We start from the raw sequence: 17,914 nt of genomic DNA, 5'->3' as shown, positions 1-17,914 counted from the left end.
AGAGAAGGATTTGAGTGAAGATACAAGTAAACCTAATATATATTAATACATGATAAGTTTATTTGAGAGGAAAAAATTAAGTGCTAACAAAGACTCAAATATGAAGGCTATCATGGATCAGGGAAATAGCGGGAGAGAGAAGTTATATGTCTAGAAATGACTGACTGTAAATATAAATGTAAAGTGTAAATATGAAAAAAAATGAAATGATTGACACCATATAATGAAAAAGATAAACAACCTAAGATTATGAACTGGGAAATTGGGGAATGGAGATTATACTTATAGATACAGTAAAGTTAGAAGCAAAAGCAGTTTTCAGTGGGGAGGGAGTAAGAATGCTGCTAGATATATTAAAGAGGTACTGGTGAAAGATACAAATGAGGATGACCAGTAGGGGGCTGGAGATACAGATCCTGAGCTGAGAAAGAAAAGTCAGAGCTGGGGAATATAGATTTTATGAATCACCTGCACAATAATCGTAGTTGAACCAGGAAGGTGGGATTGGGTGAAGGGAAGTCAGGGAAGCAAAGAATTCTAGGGTAGTAGCTAGAGAGGCCCTAAAATGAGATGCAAAGAGGCAAATTATGGGTCAAGATTGCAAATAGAAGAAAGAATATAGAGAAAAAAGGGCCAGAATCTTGAGAAGCATTCACATTAAGAAAGTAAGAATATGAAGAGCCACGAAAATTAAAAGAGCATTTAGAAGTAGGTGGATAACCAAGAGAGTTGTGTTATGGTATCTCTGAAGTTGAGAGAAGTTAATGGGAGAAGTGATCAACAAATATGATGTTACAGAGGGGCATTTAATTAAAGGAAGTCAGTTATAAGAATTGAGGTAGGAGTGAGTAATATGGAAGTAGAGCATAGATAACATTTTAAGAAGTATATCAGTAAAAGTAAAGTGGGAGATAGTATAGAAAGATCAAGGAAAAGCCTTTTTCAAAGATGGATAATCAATGCTCAATAGCATGTGAACAGGAGATAGTTGGATGATGATGTGTGAAGAAGGAGATATTCAGAAATGTAGTAACTAGTAAGGTTAGGTGGACATGTGGCCAATTCTGAATAGGAAGACAAATGAAATCAGAGTTGTTAAGATGGACTGAAAAAATAGGAATGAAAGTGATATGGGTGAGGTGTGAGAAAATAGGTGAGGTAGATGGATAGGGAAGTTGTGGCCAGCAAATGGAATTTCAAATTTCTGGATCTAGAAAGAAGCATGTGCAGCTCTAAGATAATGAAGTCAAAGCTGGGCCCATGCTAGTGTACTGCAAATGTGGATGGAGAAACAAGTCATCTCAGTAGAAACCACTGAGAGATTGTATAAGAGCAGGGACTACATTTTCTCTTTGTCTGGGCCAGCATAGAACAAAAGTACTTGGATATTCAGGAAGTATTTATTCTTTTCTTGAAATGGTCAATAAAATTTTATTCATATATTTTCTATTTATATCTCTTATATTTCTAAATGTGACCCTTCCTCTCGCAGAGAACCATTCCTTATAATAACGAACAATAAAGAGGGGGAAAAGGAACTCTTAAAATTCAGCAAAATGAACCAGTACTTCAAATAAGTCTGATATTCTGCACTGTTGCATATCCATAGTTTCCCACCTCTCCAAAGAAAGGAGAAAGCTGTGTTTTTATTTCTGTTCTTTTGGGACAAATTTGGCCATTTAATAGCATCTAATTTTAGTTGTTTTGCTGCTCTCTCCCTTTATATCATTGTAAGCATTGTGCATATTGTTTACTTGGCTCTGGTTATATCACTGCATTTTTTCCATATACATCTTCCCATGTTTCTCTGAAGCCATTATATCTATCAGATGCATTACTAATGAGTATTATTATGGTCTTCCTTGACAGGTATCAGACAGCGGAGTTCCTCCTCTCTCTTCTTCAACATTTGTCAATGCCCAAGTCACAGAGCAAAGCCAGTATCCACCTTCTGCCCTCCCTCTAGAGATCTTCATCACCACGGGGGAGCAAACATTTCAGGGAGGTGTGGTAGGGAAGATCCATGCTACTGACCGGGATCCTCATGACACACTAACATATAGACTAATGGACAAAAAGCCTACCCGTGGCTACTTTTCAGTGGGGATGGCTGATGGCAAGATCATTGCCAGCGAGGGGCTGCCCCATGGACACTATATCCTCAACATCAGTGTCAGTGACGGGACTTTTGTGACCTTTGCTGGAGTCCAGGTTCATGTGTGGCACGCAGCCCCAGAAGCCCAGGCACACACGGTCCTATTGCAGTTCCGCCATCTCTCCCCAGAGGAGTTTGTGGGTGACCACTGGCGCAACCTGCAGAGGTTCCTGGGCAGTGTCCTGGGTTTTGAGCGTCAGCACATCTACCCTGTGAGCCTGCAACCTGCAGAGGAGGCAGTGGGAATAGACCTCCTCCTTGCCTTTGAGGAAGCTCTGGGCTCTTTCCATGAACCCCGAAGCCTTGCAGACTCCATTGCTCGTAGGGCCAGAGAAATGGAACACTCCGTGGGAATCCACATGACCAAAGTAGCTCCTGTGGTGCTATGCCAGGGCCCAGGTTGTCAGGAACACATCTGCACAGAGACTCTTCAACTGAACTCAGGAGCCATGTCTACCTACAGCACAGCCAGAATTAGCATCTTGACCCCTAAGTATAGCCTGAAACTGAACTGCTCTTGCAATGGTAAGGAAACCTCCTTGTCCTTGGGGCAAGACTGACATTGTCCTAATTTCCCAGGATTAAATCCTAGACAGTCATTAATCTTAATCTCTTTAGGTCCCAGGTTGTTGCACCTGCATTTTAGTTTATTGATTAAATTGAATCCATTTTAACTGAATGGATATGGAATTAATTCCTACTACATATAAAGTCCCGAGATAGATGCTGGATACTTAGAGATACAAAGTTTACAGTCCCTGCCCTGATACATGCTTAAGTTTTAGCTGAGGGATATGATACATAATACAAAGATAACAATAAAACAATATATCAGAAAAGTATAGAAAACAGTATTTTGAGTGAGATCTAAGTTAGGAAAAGTGGTTACTTTAAGGGAGAATCAGAAAAGGCCACTTTGGTAAAGGTGGGCTTTTAAGGATGAACAGAAATAGAAAAGGCAAAGAATGGGAGGGCATTCCAAGTAGAGGGAACAGTGTGTGCAAAAGCAAGAATAGATGTATGTAGAATATGACAATCTGGTACTCTGCTGAAACTGCTCTCACCAAGGCTGCCAATAGTTATTTAACTGCTCAAGCCCATTTAAGCCCCTCTCTTTTTTGACCTCTCGCCAGCTTCTGACATTGTCACCCACTCATTTCTACATATTCTTTCTCCCTGTCTTAGCTTCCACAACACACTTCTCTCTCCTAGTTTCTTCTTCCCCTAATTCTTTGACTATCCCTCCTCAGTTTCCTTTGTTGAATCATCTATTTCCTCGTATGTGTCTCAGACCTACTATTTCTCACTTGTTTCCTTGGTGATCTTATTTGTTCCCATGGATTCAATAATCTTTGTGTAGTCAACTTCCAAATCAATATATTTCATCCTAGTTTCTCTCCTGAACTCTAGCCCCCCATTACTATCTAAAAGTCTTGCTGAGTTTGGCATTTCAAACTAACATTGCATCTTTGTATCTTCTATTTCTAGCATGAAGAGAATATTGTAAGGGAGTGAAATCGGGAGGGGTATGAGAAATAAAAAGGGGTCAATGATGACTTCAAGATTATAAACTGGGTAGCTAGGAAGATGGGTGGTATACCATAAGCAAAAATAGAAATGTTATTTAAGAAGAGGGAAAGATGCATAGTTCTATTTGGGACATGTTGAGTTTTAAATGACAATAGATTGAGTGAAGGTATCTAACTGGCAATGGTACCGGAGTTCTAGGGAAAGAGCTTAAGGTTGGAGATATAGCTTTAGGAATTATCTCCATATATATAAATTGAATCCATGGGAATGAGATGACCTTGGGAACAAATGTAAAGAAAAAGAACAAGATCAAAGATAGAACATTGGAGAAGATCCCTCTCTGTGAGGTTGGGAAGGAGATGAGGAACCATCAAAGGAAACAGAGTGGTTAATGAGGCAAGAGGATAAACAGGAGAGTGTACTGTTTCTAGATTAGGAAGGATATCATGTCCAATGCTGCATAGAGTTTAAGAAGGATGAGTACAGAAGCTAACTTGCAGGAGACTAAAAAGAGATAGAAATAGAAGTGGTAGCATTGACTGTAGGCAGATTATCCCCTGTGGAAAAGGCCACAATTTAATGCCATTATAGAATGGTTACTTCTCTCTAACCATGGCCCCTACCTGATTCCTATCTCTGATCCTGAAGACTTGCTAAGAAATATCCTATTAAAAGCCCCTCATTGAGCCTTGATCCTTGCCTTTGATTATCCCTAATTCTAATATAAGTCCTAACTCCAGCTCCCAAGAAAGCCTATAACTTCCAGGGGTCTCTACTTCCCAGAGAACAGAGAAGAAAAGTCTTGATTCACTTGACTGGGATTAAGGTAACAAAGCTTGTTGTTGCAGACACAGCTGCCAGGTTTGGCAGTCAAAGCTCCGTGCAGTACAAACATCCTTTTGCCCAGAACTGGCATGTCCGTCTCCAGATGAAAACCCAGCAGCCTCATGCTTCATTGCTCTTCCTCAACTGGTCCACGGTGGCCTTCCTGGAGGTAGGGGTCAATCTTTGGGAGAGGTGGGAGGGAATACAGTGGATGAGGGGTCTGTCCTGTCTGGCTTTCTGCTTCCTGGCAAAGAGAATCTTATAAACACTGTTAGAGCTGGATAGAGTGTGAGAGTTAGAGGGGACTTTAAAATAGAAAATTCAGTGCCATAAGTGGAAGGGAGTCTTAGAATAGAGTGTAAGAGCTAGAAGGTTGCTCCAATATTATCTTGTTCAACCATCTTATTATGCAGAGAAAGAAAATGAAGCCCAGAGAAATAAAGTGACATGTTCAAGAATAAACAGCTAAGTCTTAAGCAGAGATCTTTTATCTCCTAGCTGGGGTTCTTTGTGCTGTGCCATAACAAGAGAAATAAGTTGAGATAATAATTTTGTTATTCTTCAATTATCTGAACCCTTGATGACTAACCCCATTTGGAGATATAACTGGCTGAGAGTAACAAAGTTCCCTACTTGATGGTAATGTCTTTTTTCACTGTGTTTCTTATGTTTTTTATTGGATGTATTCTTGATCCTCCTCCTTGCCAATCTAAATTCTATCCACCTTTTGAGGCTCAGTTCCAAAGTCACTTCCTCCAGGAAGACTTCTCGATCCAAAAAACACCCACCCCCCTTTCATCTCCTAGAGCCATTACTATCTCTTCCTCTATTCTGTGCCGTTTTACCTAGTTCTTTCATGGTCTCAGGTGTGACATTCTTGCCTAAAGAGCAAAGACAAAAGCTCCTGAAGACACATGCTTCTTCCATTGATATACATATCAACCAACCTACCTTGCCACCTTCCTTACCTTGCATGATTTGTGTCCATGTTCCTCTCATAAATCCTTCACAAAGACTAACAGTGCTTCAAGAATTCAAACGAGAATAAGAGTTTGCATTTACATAGATAGGGCTTTACCATTTACTATTGGTCCTCTTCAAGCACAAAGGAAATCTACCACTTATTGTACTCTTGGAGGATTGTATTATATTAGGAAGAAGTATAGTGCAGTGGAAGATTAAGAATCAAGACACATGAATTCTATCATTTTCTTTGCTGATCATTTATTGTGTGACTCTGGACTTGTCACTTCTTTCTGGGCCTCAGCTTTCCCATCTGCAAAATTGTAATAATCCCTACCCTGCCTCTTTCCCAGGACTGTTGTATGAATCAAATTAGATGATGTGTGTGAGTATTTTGAAAATTATGAAGTGTTATAAAAGTACTTTACATTGAAGAAATTTGTGACTTCCAAAGTGTTAGTAGTTTCCTATTCCAGTACGGATTGCAAATTGTTGCCCTCTTCTCATTCTGTTTGGTTCTGGTCCATATCTTTCCATAAAATCCTCCCCAGACAATCCACTTACTGTACTAGAGGCCTTCTCTGTGAACCTAGGAACATGAACTGTCCAACTCTTCTTGCCTTTCATTGTTGTAACCTAGCTACCTTCTTTTCTGATATGTCCTGGATAATTATGTCTTTTTTTTTTTTGGACTGCTGTTTATGCATAATATGCTTGAAACCTGTGCAACTCATCACATATCATTTTATCACCCATTGGTTTACTTGTAATTTTGATTATTTAGAAATTGTGGTGTTTTATGATTCAGAGACATATCAGTTGGGCTTTTGCAGAATCAGGGTGCTTGGGACCATTACTGTGTAATTTATCAAATGTGGTTCAAGCCTATCTTCTTTTATTCAGTACTAGGCCTTCTTAATTTTCTATCCATATTACTTTCCTAAGATAATAATAGCGGTTGAACAACTTTAAATGGATACATTCAATTACATATAAAAAATGCTGTTTTTTTTTTCAGCATAAATGGTTAAAAGTTTTTCCAGTAATTAATACTTTTACTATAGAAATATTATAATCTTCTGGAGCTCAATAAAATGAATGTAATGTCACCAGTGAATGAAACACAAGATCATAGAAACAAGCTCTCATTTCTGTTATATACAAAATTCAGAATATAAATTAATTCTGAAAACCATTAAAAGATGATTTAAAAACCATCTATTTATGCTTAACCTGTAGCCTCAATTAAAAGGCATTATTCACTTACTATGTGTCATCTCCCTTCCAGCTTCTACTTTCGGTACAAGGGAAGTATAGAAAGGCAATCATATAGTCTCCTCTCTTCTAACTGGATAGCTATTTGCAAAACTGGACAGTGGAACCAACTGTTGTGATCTTCCATTGATGGCTTTTTGGGTTTACTTTGCAGCTGGCTGATGGGATACCACATCTGGAGTACCACTGTCAGGGTGGTTTCCAAGGGAACCTCTCTTCCACTTTCTATGTGAGTGACCAAGAGTGGCATTTAGTCCTGTTGGAAGTGACAGGGATGTCCATCCGTCTGCAGATTGATAACAAGGGCAATACTTCCACTGTACTCCCAGAGCATTGTAGAAGCCCTCAGATTGGGGGAGACATTTTTCTGGGTGGCCATATTCGCCCTCACCTGCCTCAGCAGATTTCCAAAGCTTTTCAAGGATGTGTGAAAGACGTCATGGTCAACAGAGAAGAACTGGAACTGTTGTCTAGTAACCAGAAGAAGAGAGCAGGATTTCTGAAGGGGGTATCTCTTACCCAGTGTTGCCCCCAGGGCAATGTCTGCAGCCTGAACCCCTGCCTTAATGGTGGCCAGTGCTCAGAGACCTCCAGAGGAGGTAAGGACTTGCTCTCTTTGCAAGATTCACTTACATACAGTATCCTAAGTATATCAGGTTTCCCCTAAATCTAGAGTTTTTCATGTGAGGGTCTATGAACTTGTTTTTAAAAAAATTTTGGTAACTGGATCCAAATATAAAGTCTTGTTTTGCAAACCTATGCATTTTATTTTGTTCATTTAAAAATATCATCCTAAGGAGGGATCAATAGCCTTTATCAAATTGGTAAAAAGGCCTATGAAAGACTCCTAAAAGATTACAGAATACAGAATGTTAAAGCTGGAAGGGGCTCTGCAGGAACCAAAGTTATAAGGAGACCTGGTGTAGTAGAGAGAGTCTTTGCTGGAAGAGAGTTAAGAAAGAAATGGATTTAAATATCATTTAAATCTCTCTTAGTCTCAATTCCCTCATTTGTAAAAAAAAAAAAAAAAAAAAAAGTGTTGGACTCAATGACCTTTCAATTCCCTTCTACTTCTAAAAATACATGGTCCTGTGGTCTAGTCAGACCCTCTTATTGTACAAATAGGAAACTAAGGCCTAGAGAGGGGAAGTGACACACTCAGTGTCAGATAGCTAACAAGTAGTGGATTAGAAACAAGAACCCGAGTGCCCTAATTCCTAGTGTTATTATTCAATAATTTTTTAGTCACACTTCACTCTTTATGACCCCACTTGGGGTTTCTTGGAAAAGATGCTGGGGTAGTGTGCCATTTTAGTATACTGATCTGATGAGACAGGAAACTGAGATAATCAGGGCAAAGTAACTTAACCAGTCAGTAAGAATCTGTGGCCAGATTTGAGGGAAGGAAGGGGAATCTTCCTGATTCTCAGGAGAGATGTAGGAGAAAAGAGATCATTTTGTGTAAGTTTAGATAGAGCTAAAATTCCACTTATAAGTAAGAGAGGCCAGGGACAGGGCAAGAATGAGACAAATTGTACATCTGGACATGGATCCATGAACTAAATGTAGAGGGGGGTCTGACTGGGATGGACAACATATAGGCCTCCTGGAAAGGTTTACAATCGTGGGTTTCTTGACCATTGAACTATTTTTCTTTTCCTACAGGCTACAAGTGCATGTGTCCAGCATCTTTCTCTGGGGCTCATTGTGAGTTGAGTGGAGGCAGCTGTGAATCTAGATCATGTCTGAATGGGGGAAACTGTGTCCCCAAGGCTGGAGGAGCCTCTTGCAGTTGCCTCTATCCATATACAGGAGACAGGTAAGTCCAGTGGGATCAGATACCTCTCTCTCTCTCTCTCTCTCTCAAGTAACTCCCTGGGGCAGGGGCAGGGGGACAGGAATCCTTTGACTTGCACCAGGGGCAGCTTAGAGGGTTGAAAGAATCTGCTATGAGGTCGGAGGCATGAGGGAAATCCATCAAATTGGCCAATCTCTGAGGAGTGGTTTACTGAGCACTTGCAACTGTTTCCTGGGGCGGGTCTTCTGAGGAGTGGAGGTTCTTCTCTCTCTTTCTCTTTCTCTCTCTCTCTCAAATTATTTATTTTAATACATTGCTTTATGAATCATGCTGGGAGAGAAAACCCAGAGCAAAAGGGGAAAAACCATGGGAGAGATTAAAAATAGAAAAAAAAAAAAAAAAGAAGCGAACATAGCATGTATGAGGTTCTACTTAATACTGGCATTCTTGTAAATCTAGATGGGGGACCTGGGACAAGGAGTCACTGAGTAATTACTGTGTGCCTGGCATTGTGCTGAGATTTAGAAAACATGAAAGCAAAAGCAGAATATTAAAGCTTTAAGGACAGCTGTGTGGATAAGAACACTAGTGTTGGAATCAGGGAGACTTCATGAATTCAAATCCAATCTCAGTCATTTACTAGCTGTGTGACTCTGGGCAAAGTACCCTGTTTATTTCAGTTTTCATATTTGTAAAATGAACTGGAGAAGAAAATGGCAAACCACTCCAGTATATCTGCCAAGAAATCCCACCTGAGTCATGAGTTCAACACAATTGAAATGACTGTTCTATAAACAAGGGTGCAAATCCTATTTCTGACACATAATGGCTGTGTGACCCTGGACAGCTCACTTAATCTTACTCAATATTTTAGGCCAGCCTCCTTAAACTTTTTCTCTTGCAACCCTTTTTTGCTTAAGACATTTTTATATGATTTTGGGCATATAGGTATATAAAATAGGTATCCAAATCAAACATTTACTGATAATAAATCATAATTTTGTGGCCCCTACATTTGGTAATGAGACACCATATGTGGTCTTGACCCAAAGTTATAGAAGCTGGACTTTAGGCAATACTCTAAGACCACAGAATGCAGAAAAGATGACACCTTCCTTACATTGGCAGAAAAACTTCCTCTTTTCCATGAAATCACTGATACTAATGAAATCAGTTTCTACATTCTATACCAATGAAATCAGATGAAGGAGAGATCACTTCACTCTGGGAATGATCAGAGAGGCTTCATGGAGGAGGTAGCCTTTCTTTTGAGAGCACAGTGCATAGAAGATGAGGGTATGGGGTCTCACTAAAGTAAGCAGAAAATTTCCAACCTGACCTCATTTTCCCTTCTCCCAAGGTGTGAGGAGATGGCTGAGTGTTCAAATGGGCCTTGTGAGACCACGACACAGACCACGGCCCACCAAGAGTGGGGCTATGGACAGCAAGAGATTAAGATAATAGCAGTTGGAGTAGCGTGCATTGTGGTCATCATAATCGCCTTCATGGTCCTTTGCTACTACTGCCACCCAGATAAGACTCACAGACCTGTGGCCAAGGATGACCCTGACCTCTTTGCCAAAAGTGTTGGGGTGGACACCCAGACGATGCCTATTGAGCTCAACCCTCTGGACAGTGGGTCCCACAACAACCTGGACTGTGTGGGGCCTGAGGCACACAAGACTTCCGTGACTCCCGAGTTCCTCACCTTCGGGCCTGGCCCTGGCCAGCGGCAGCGCAGCATGATTGTCTGCAGCGTGGCCCCCAACCTTCCACCTGCAGCACCCCCTTCCAACTCAGACAACGAGTCTGTCATTAAGAGCACCTGGGCTGGAGAAGAGATGGGTTAGTAGCTTGACCCACTTTTTACTGTCTGGGTCAGGGACTTTGGAAAATGGGAGTGGTGAGGGGGTGGTGAGGAACATGGGGAAGGGAGGGGACATTTATGCCTCAGAAGCTAGTGGGAGAAGTTATCTAAGAGTCTGGCAGCTTCATTGGCTTGGAGAGTTCCTTTTCCCGTTGGCCCCTTACTATTTCCTATGCAAAATGAGATAGTGATAATTTATGGGTTGGGGAAAAGGGAGCAGGGTTTTTTTCCTCCTAGAAGCCTGATGGAAAATTCTGGCTTTCCTTGCTAGGGTTTGTTGAATTTGCTCACTGTGGTGGTGGTGATGATGGTGGTTTTGATTACCACCTCTCCTCCTAGAACATTGTTATCCTGCCCTGCCTGGGGGAAGGACAGCAGTTTTCTCACTCTCCTTTCCTTTGCTCCAAAGTTAGCTCAGATAGTTCTTATAAAGCTTTACTCCTATAGAGAAGAGAAAGGGAAGTATGCCAGGAGACTGGGCTGGCCCTGGTCCTCCAGGGAGTGCTTGTCCTGGCTGCTCTGGCAGCCTCTGTGGCATGGAGCTGGACCAGCTCTAGATCTTTGGCCAGTTCCTTGGTATCTTTGTGATTTAGGGAATCTCTTTGGGCCTCAGTTTCCTCATCTACTAAATGTGAGTTTTTTCTAGTTCTGTGGTCCTTTCTTATTCCAAACCCTGATTTCCTAAAGTAGATTCATTAACTTCAAGCTGTCTGGCCCACCTGCCTTCTCCCTCAAACCCCGCACTCCCCAGCACACACTCTCACAAGCATCTATCCCTTCTCTACTGTGCTCTCCTCACCTTTCTCCTCCATCCCATCCTTCATGGTCATTTAGTAGTCAAAGTTAGTGAGGAAATCTGGGTTATCTTAGTCACACAAAAGTATGAGGGGGCTTTGAACTGAATGTCTCATCTTTTCCTTCCAGTGTACCCAGCAGAAGCCACCTTCTGGGCCCCTGCATATGCACCAGCTGAGCTTCAGGATTATCCCCGTTATGAGGTGGTCCAGGCCCCATTGCCAGCTTCACCCCACCCTCCACCGCCGCCTGTGGAACCTGAGCCATCTACCCTGTATGGAGGCTTCCCCTTCCCACTGGAGTCAACCAATAAGCGGGCCCCCATCCCACCAAGATACAGCAACCAAAACCTGGAGGATTTCCTGCCTCTGCCGCCCCCCAACCCAGACCCAAGGGAACATCCACATAGTCCATGCCCCAATGAGTACACAGCCATTAGCTACTACCCCTCTCATCTGTTGCAGCCCGGGGGTCCCCTCTACCCCACCGAGGGGGCCTACAAACGGGTGAGCGTACGGCTCAGTGTGGCGCAGCCCTCCTATGCAGACTGTGAGGTGGTACCCTGCCCACCAGGTCGTCCACTGCATTATGAGGGATCTGACATGATAGAGAGTGATTATGGCAGCTGTGAGGAGGTCATGTTTTAGTTGCAGGGCCACAGAGGAGGACAAGAACAGGACAGGAAGGGAGAAAGGGACTTGGCCCTTTGGACACATTCCTTCCTTTCTCATGGGAGAACATGGGAGAGAAGTCACCATGACCCTCCTCCTGTTGATAACCAAACAGCTCTTCAGGAGCCACAGCATTTCCCCTGGGAATACGGGTGGCCCTGCGGGTACTATGTCTGACAGCTCCAGAGACGGCCTCCAGCCCCTGCATAACCAGGAGAGCACGGGCCAGTTGCCCAGGAATCCTGCCTGGGTTGGAGAAACTGGTCTTGAATTCAAGCTGAGGAGGCAAGGCTTGTCTAGTTTTTTATTTTTTCTCCTCAGTGATTAAGGCAGACAGGACTGGCCCTGGGTCTCCAGTTTAGCTTAACAAGGTCTACACTTTTAGATGATCCATGACCCTAACAAGATCATTCCTCCAGGGCCATGGTGAAGGGCATTGAGAAACCAAGGTCCATTAGAGGCCTACTCTCCAAGGACAGGGTTGGCCCTGGGGTGCATGGCAACAGCTGCCAGGAGTCTAGATGGCCTGCCACTCCCAGAGGTCCCAAATCTATGATCGGTATGAAAACTTTGCCTTTCTGACTTGGGGATGAATAGGTAGCTGGGGGTTGCTCACCTCACTATCCCTGCTTCCTAGCTATTCCTGAAGAGTCCGAGAAGTCAGAACGATAGTCTTTCATATTGAATCCTATCTCTCTGCCCTTAGTTTCTGGGGTCTGCCCCATTCATGAAGACAGGGTCTGGAATACCCATTTGGGACAGGAATGGCCACACGGGATCTACCAATAGTTTTCACATCCGCCCAATGCTCTGAGACCTTGGTGGTTCCCCAGAGTTCCCCGCCATTCCCCCAACCCTACTCCAGGCCTGCCTGCCCCAGTATTCTGTGAGATAATGCCACACCCATGCATGGAGGTGTCAGTGTGGGTGTGCACGCATACATTTGTTCATATATGTCTGATAAATATATATATATAGATATATATATATAGCTGGGAGACGGAGTGGGGATGGGGACTCAGGCCCCTGGCTGCCCCCCACCTCCCCATCCCTCGCTAGGGTCCACTGCCTTTTCGTGTCACGTCTCTGGAGTTGAAGAAAATTGGGGACTTTCACAGAGCATCTTGCACTGACTGCTGTGTATCTGTGGGAGTCTACCTCGGGATGGAATGGATGTGGCGTGTGGGAGTGTGTATGCTGACTGGTGTGAATGGATTTTTTTTTTACAATAAAAGAGAACTTTTATTTTACTTTCTGGAACTCCTTGGCTTTTCCTGCCTGGTATGAGTGAGGTTGGTGGGAGGGTATGTGAGAGGTATTTGGCAAACACGATGTAGTTTCCTTGGTAGGGCTATGATGTAGATTCCACTGGACTATACTATCTTACCTGAAATCTGACCAACATTGCCTTTCTGGGGACCCAAACTTGTGCCAAGTTCCACGGGGGATATGTTGTTCACTTCAGTCATATCTGACTCTTTGTAACCCCATCTGGAGTTTCCTTGGCAAAGATACTGAAGAGTTTGCCATTTCCTTCTCCAGCTCATTTTACAGATGAGGAAACTGAGGCAAATAGGGTGAAGTGATTTTTCCTAGAGTTCTACAACCTAGAGGTGTCTGAGACCAGATATGATCTCAGGAAGATGTTTTCTGGATTCCAGACCCTGGAGCTCTATCCACTGTGCCACCTAACTGCCCCCTCAATGGGGGAAGGCAATAGGAAAAGACAGTTTATAGTCTCAGATAGCCTACAGTCTCACTAGGGACACAAGCAGATGAATCCATGAGAAGGAAACAATTTCTGGTAGTGCCCAATGAACAAAGCAGAGAGGCACAGTGAGAGGAATGCTGGCTTTGGAGTTGGAGTCTCAGCTCTGCTCACTGTGCATCAGTGTGAAACTGAGCATGTCATCTGTGAGCTCAATTTCCTTATCTCTGAAATGAAGTTGTACTAGATGGCCTCTAGATTCCTTGAAGCTTTAAATCTAAAAGCCTATGGAGAAACAGCTAGATGGCACAGTGAATAGAGCACCAGTCCCAGGATCAGGAGAACCTGAGTTTAAATCTGGCCTTCCACACAATACTTCTTAGCTGTGTGACTCTGGGCAAGTTACTTAATCTCAATTGCCTCCCCACTCCCCACCAAAAAAAAAAAAAAAAAAAAAAAAAAAAAAAAAAAGCCTATAGATCAGAGGAAATATGTATGTGGGCTATTGTAATGTTCTGATAGTCTCTTCAATTATAATCCTCCTCTGGGAGGAGATCTCTTTTCTGTAAAATCTTTTCCTCTGTAAGCAGGTTTCTTGGCAAGCTTCTGGAGCCTCCAGCCAGAGCGAAGGTAGAATCTTGAATCCTCTTCTTCCTGAATTCTGGCTCTGAATCTCCTCAAGCTCTTGTCCTTCCCCAATCCAGACTGCTTGTCCAGGCCCAATGTTGTCTTCTTTTATGCTCCCAGAGAAAGGGCATGTGAGAACTCAGGGCTTGTGGGAACTCCTTCAACCAATGAACTTGCTCCCTTTAAAGGTTGTGTTAAACTCCTTTTCAGAACTACTTTTAAAGGTGTAAACTCCTTTAAATGTGCAAGCTCCTTTTCAGAAGTCTAAAGGTGTAGACTCCTAAAGGTGTGAACTCTGAGCTAGAGAATTGTTTAGACAACCTGAGTTATCACCTTGTAATCCTAACCGGCTATAACATGAAAAGTTAAAGATCGCTCAGATGAGTCCCTTTTCCTCATTAATCATACCTATATCTCACAGGGTTGTGAGGAAAATGTTTTGTAAACCTTAAAGGGCTGCAGAAATGTGAGCTTTTTCCTTGATCTATTCTTTGAATGATAGGCAGGATTTGGTGAGGGGGAAGACTTTGGCAGAGGAAACAAAATGACAGAACAAAGGCCTATACTTCCCTGGACTAGGTCTGGAAATATGGATAAGAGGAAGGAGACAGATCTTGCTGGAATGCAGGGTTCATAGGAATATTGAGGAAAAAATATTAATACTATTACTATATTCTGCAATTTAAGGCTATTCTGCCAGAAATAATTAATACCCAAGTCATTTCCAGCTTGAAGTAAAAAATGTTTAAACTGGCTTAGTCTTTCCCTTTCTCCCCTTGCCCCACTTTATATGACTTTAACTCAAGACAATTTTAGGTAACATAAGAATCTTGAGCAAGGAAAAGAAAACTCAAAAAGCATTTACTGTATTTACTATATACCTACTATAAGCCAGGCACGTATTTAGTGCTAGAGATACCAAAGGCAAAAACAGTCCTTGCTCTCAGAGAGCTTACAATTTAATAGAGGAAACAACATGCAAACAACCACATACAGAGAAGATACAGACAATAAATTGGAGATAATTTCAAAGAAACAGCACTCAAATTAAGAGGGACTTGGAAAGCTTCTTGTAGAAAAGACCTCCATACTTGTCTAGGGAGCCTCTGCGGCAGTCATAATTGCCAAATTTTTTACAGCAGGCTCCAAGGAGAGTTTTCTGTGCTAAGCCCTGGGAAGAAAGATGGAAGTATTGGCCTTTTGGAGTCAGAATAGATACATGTAGCCTTAAGTACACAGGGCACTAGATACCCCTTCTTTGGGAGCCATTGAGGGAAAAGGCAATCTTTAAGACCTATGAATCTGTGATACTGGTTGTCATACTGCCTTGAAAGGGCCTTTTATTATTCTAATCCCTACTATCTTCTCCTGTCCTTACAACTATCATCTACTTCCTGTATACCCTCATCCCTCCCACCTTCCAGCCTCATTTAGTAACATATCCCACTCCCCAACTTTGCCAAGTGTTGTTTCAGGAATTATGCTTCCGCTTGACTTCAGAAAATAGAACAATAATCAATGAATAGGACATACACGAATAAGGAAGAATTTTCTAATGCTTAGTGCAATCTAGTAATGACATGAGCTCCCTGGAGCTCAATTCCACTGGAGGTGGGAGAGCAGAGATTGGATGACTCCCTCCCTGACCTTGTCAGGGATGCTATAAGAGAATAATGAATGGATTAAGAACTTGGTGGAATTAATTTAAGTTCTGAGGACCTTAATGGCTTATTGATGGTTATGATTGCCTCTCAGCTAGCCTTTCAAGAGGTCCTTGTACTTCTATTCCACTCTGCCTTGTTCCTTTTGTAGTTATTAAGAGACTGAACACCAGAGGGCATTCTTTAATAAAACTAGAGAGAAAATGTCATTTCCTTCTTAGAGGAGCATTCTTTATTTGCATATCACCAATAATTTGATGAGTAGAAGACTAGAAGAGAATAGTTGTTAAACTGTTGAAAATTCTCAGTGCAACTGGGGGGGGTGGCATCTGTTCTTGGGTTTTTCCTATTTTTGAAGGGGCTTTGTAAGTCTGAAAGAAGCAATCCATTCAGCAGTCCCTGACTCAAGAGCCCTGATCAGAGACTTAGATGTCTCTCATAAAAATAGCCTGTTACCTAACAGGCCATGGACATGCAGGAGTAAGGCCCAAACAATCATTAGCAGCAATAGAAACACCAGTGTTACGGGGCAGTCAAGAAAGCAAATGTTGTCTCAGGCACCAGATCACACCTGAAGCTCTGTGTTCAGTTCTGGGCTTCACATACAAAGGAGGACAATGATGAATAGAATTATGTGTCTAGGGGGCAGCAACTATGGTGGAAGGCTTGGTGACCAGACATACTATTGTTGAACTGGGAATATTTAGCTTAAAGTTCAGGAAAAGGCTTAGAAGAAACATGATCTGCTGTTTTCAAGTAATTGAAGGACAGTTATACATGGGAAGCATTAGTGATTTTGCTTGACTCAAAGGACAAAACCAAGAACAAGAGGTGGAAGTTACTGGGAGACATATGGATCCATAGAATGGGAAAACTTTCTAAAATTTGGAGCCCTCCAACAATGTAATGGATTACCTCAAGAGGCATAGGAGTTATTTGCTGCTGGAGGTATTTAAGTGGAGACTAGATAACCACTTAGAGAAGCTATAAAAGGAATTATTCTTCAGGGAAAAGGTTGACCTAGCTGAATTCTGAGCTCCCTTCCATCTTTGGGACTCTCTGGGAGCCTAAGAACCACAATTGTGGGCAGAGAGAAGTAGTCTATAGCCAAGGTGGATAAGAAGGAAAAGGGCTGAGGAAATGAATGGAAGAGTCTAACCTAAGTATATGCTATCTTTCTGACCTAGCTCTAGCTATATAGGTCATATTTCTAGAACGCTTCAATTATAAAGCATTTTCACATTTATTATCTCATCAAATTGATTTCCTTATCCCAAGTCTTTCCCCTCTCTAATCATCTTTCAAAAAAGCTGCTTTAATTATCTTTCTAAAAGTATATGTCTTACCATGTCACTATAACAGTTAAGAATTTTCAGTGGTTGCCTATTGCTTTTTGTATAAATACAAACTTCTCAGCTTGTCATTTAAGTCTTTTCAAAATTTAGCTCTAATTTATTTTATTAAATTTTTTCACATTGTTCCTCATCACATACACTAGATTCAAAGTAGGATCACTGGCTACTCTCCAAACTTTGTCCATTTATTTCATCTCCTGGGTCCCTGCTTTGGCCTTGTCCATTTCCTGATGGAATACATTCTTTCCCTCACTGTCATCTCTTGGAATCTTTACCTAGCCTCCTAAAGAAAGCCTCTCTTGAGTTAGTAGTGTTGTCTCCCTCTTCAAATGATTTTGCATTTAATTATCTGTGTCAACACTGCATCCTTTCCAGAAGACCATAAGCTCCCTGAGGTCAGGGACTGGTTTTCCTTCTGGTTTTATTACCAGCACCTAGCACATGCCATAGGTGCTTATGTTGTTAAAATAGGAATGGGTTTCTCTGATTCCCAAAACTACTGTTTTACCCACTGTATAACATTCAGCTGTTTCTAGACATCTAGCACATCATAACCTATATTTCCTCCAGAGACAAGAAAGAGGAGCATTTAAACTTAAGCTCAGTAAGGGATTTGCCCAAGGAAAAAAACAAAAACAAAAAACAATCATGAACAACAAAGCCAATAATAGAAATCTCAAAAAA

At 42.0% G+C, this 17,914-nt stretch overlaps 1 protein-coding gene across 2 annotated transcripts in view; it reads left to right on the top strand.

The window, feature by feature from the left end:
• Positions 1–13,129, top strand: part of FAT2 (FAT atypical cadherin 2) — a 108,827-nt gene extending 95,698 nt beyond the window's left edge. For both annotated transcript variants that reach the window (XM_074291853.1, XM_074291852.1), the window contains exons 19-24: positions 1,870–2,680; positions 4,534–4,679; positions 6,903–7,347; positions 8,414–8,567; positions 9,907–10,391; positions 11,338–13,129. In XM_074291853.1, coding sequence (XP_074147954.1) covers positions 1,870–2,680; positions 4,534–4,679; positions 6,903–7,347; positions 8,414–8,567; positions 9,907–10,391; positions 11,338–11,855 — 2,559 coding nt within the window. In that variant the 3' untranslated portion in view covers positions 11,856–13,129. The remainder of the gene's footprint in view (positions 1–1,869; positions 2,681–4,533; positions 4,680–6,902; positions 7,348–8,413; positions 8,568–9,906; positions 10,392–11,337) is intronic.
• The last annotated feature ends 4,785 nt before the right edge of the window (positions 13,130–17,914 follow it).

The sequence above is a fragment of the Sminthopsis crassicaudata genome, chromosome 2 (genome assembly GCF_048593235.1).
Source record: "Sminthopsis crassicaudata isolate SCR6 chromosome 2, ASM4859323v1, whole genome shotgun sequence".
Taxonomy (NCBI): Eukaryota; Metazoa; Chordata; class Mammalia; order Dasyuromorphia; family Dasyuridae; genus Sminthopsis; species Sminthopsis crassicaudata.
This window is presented reverse-complemented; position numbering and strand designations above follow the sequence as displayed.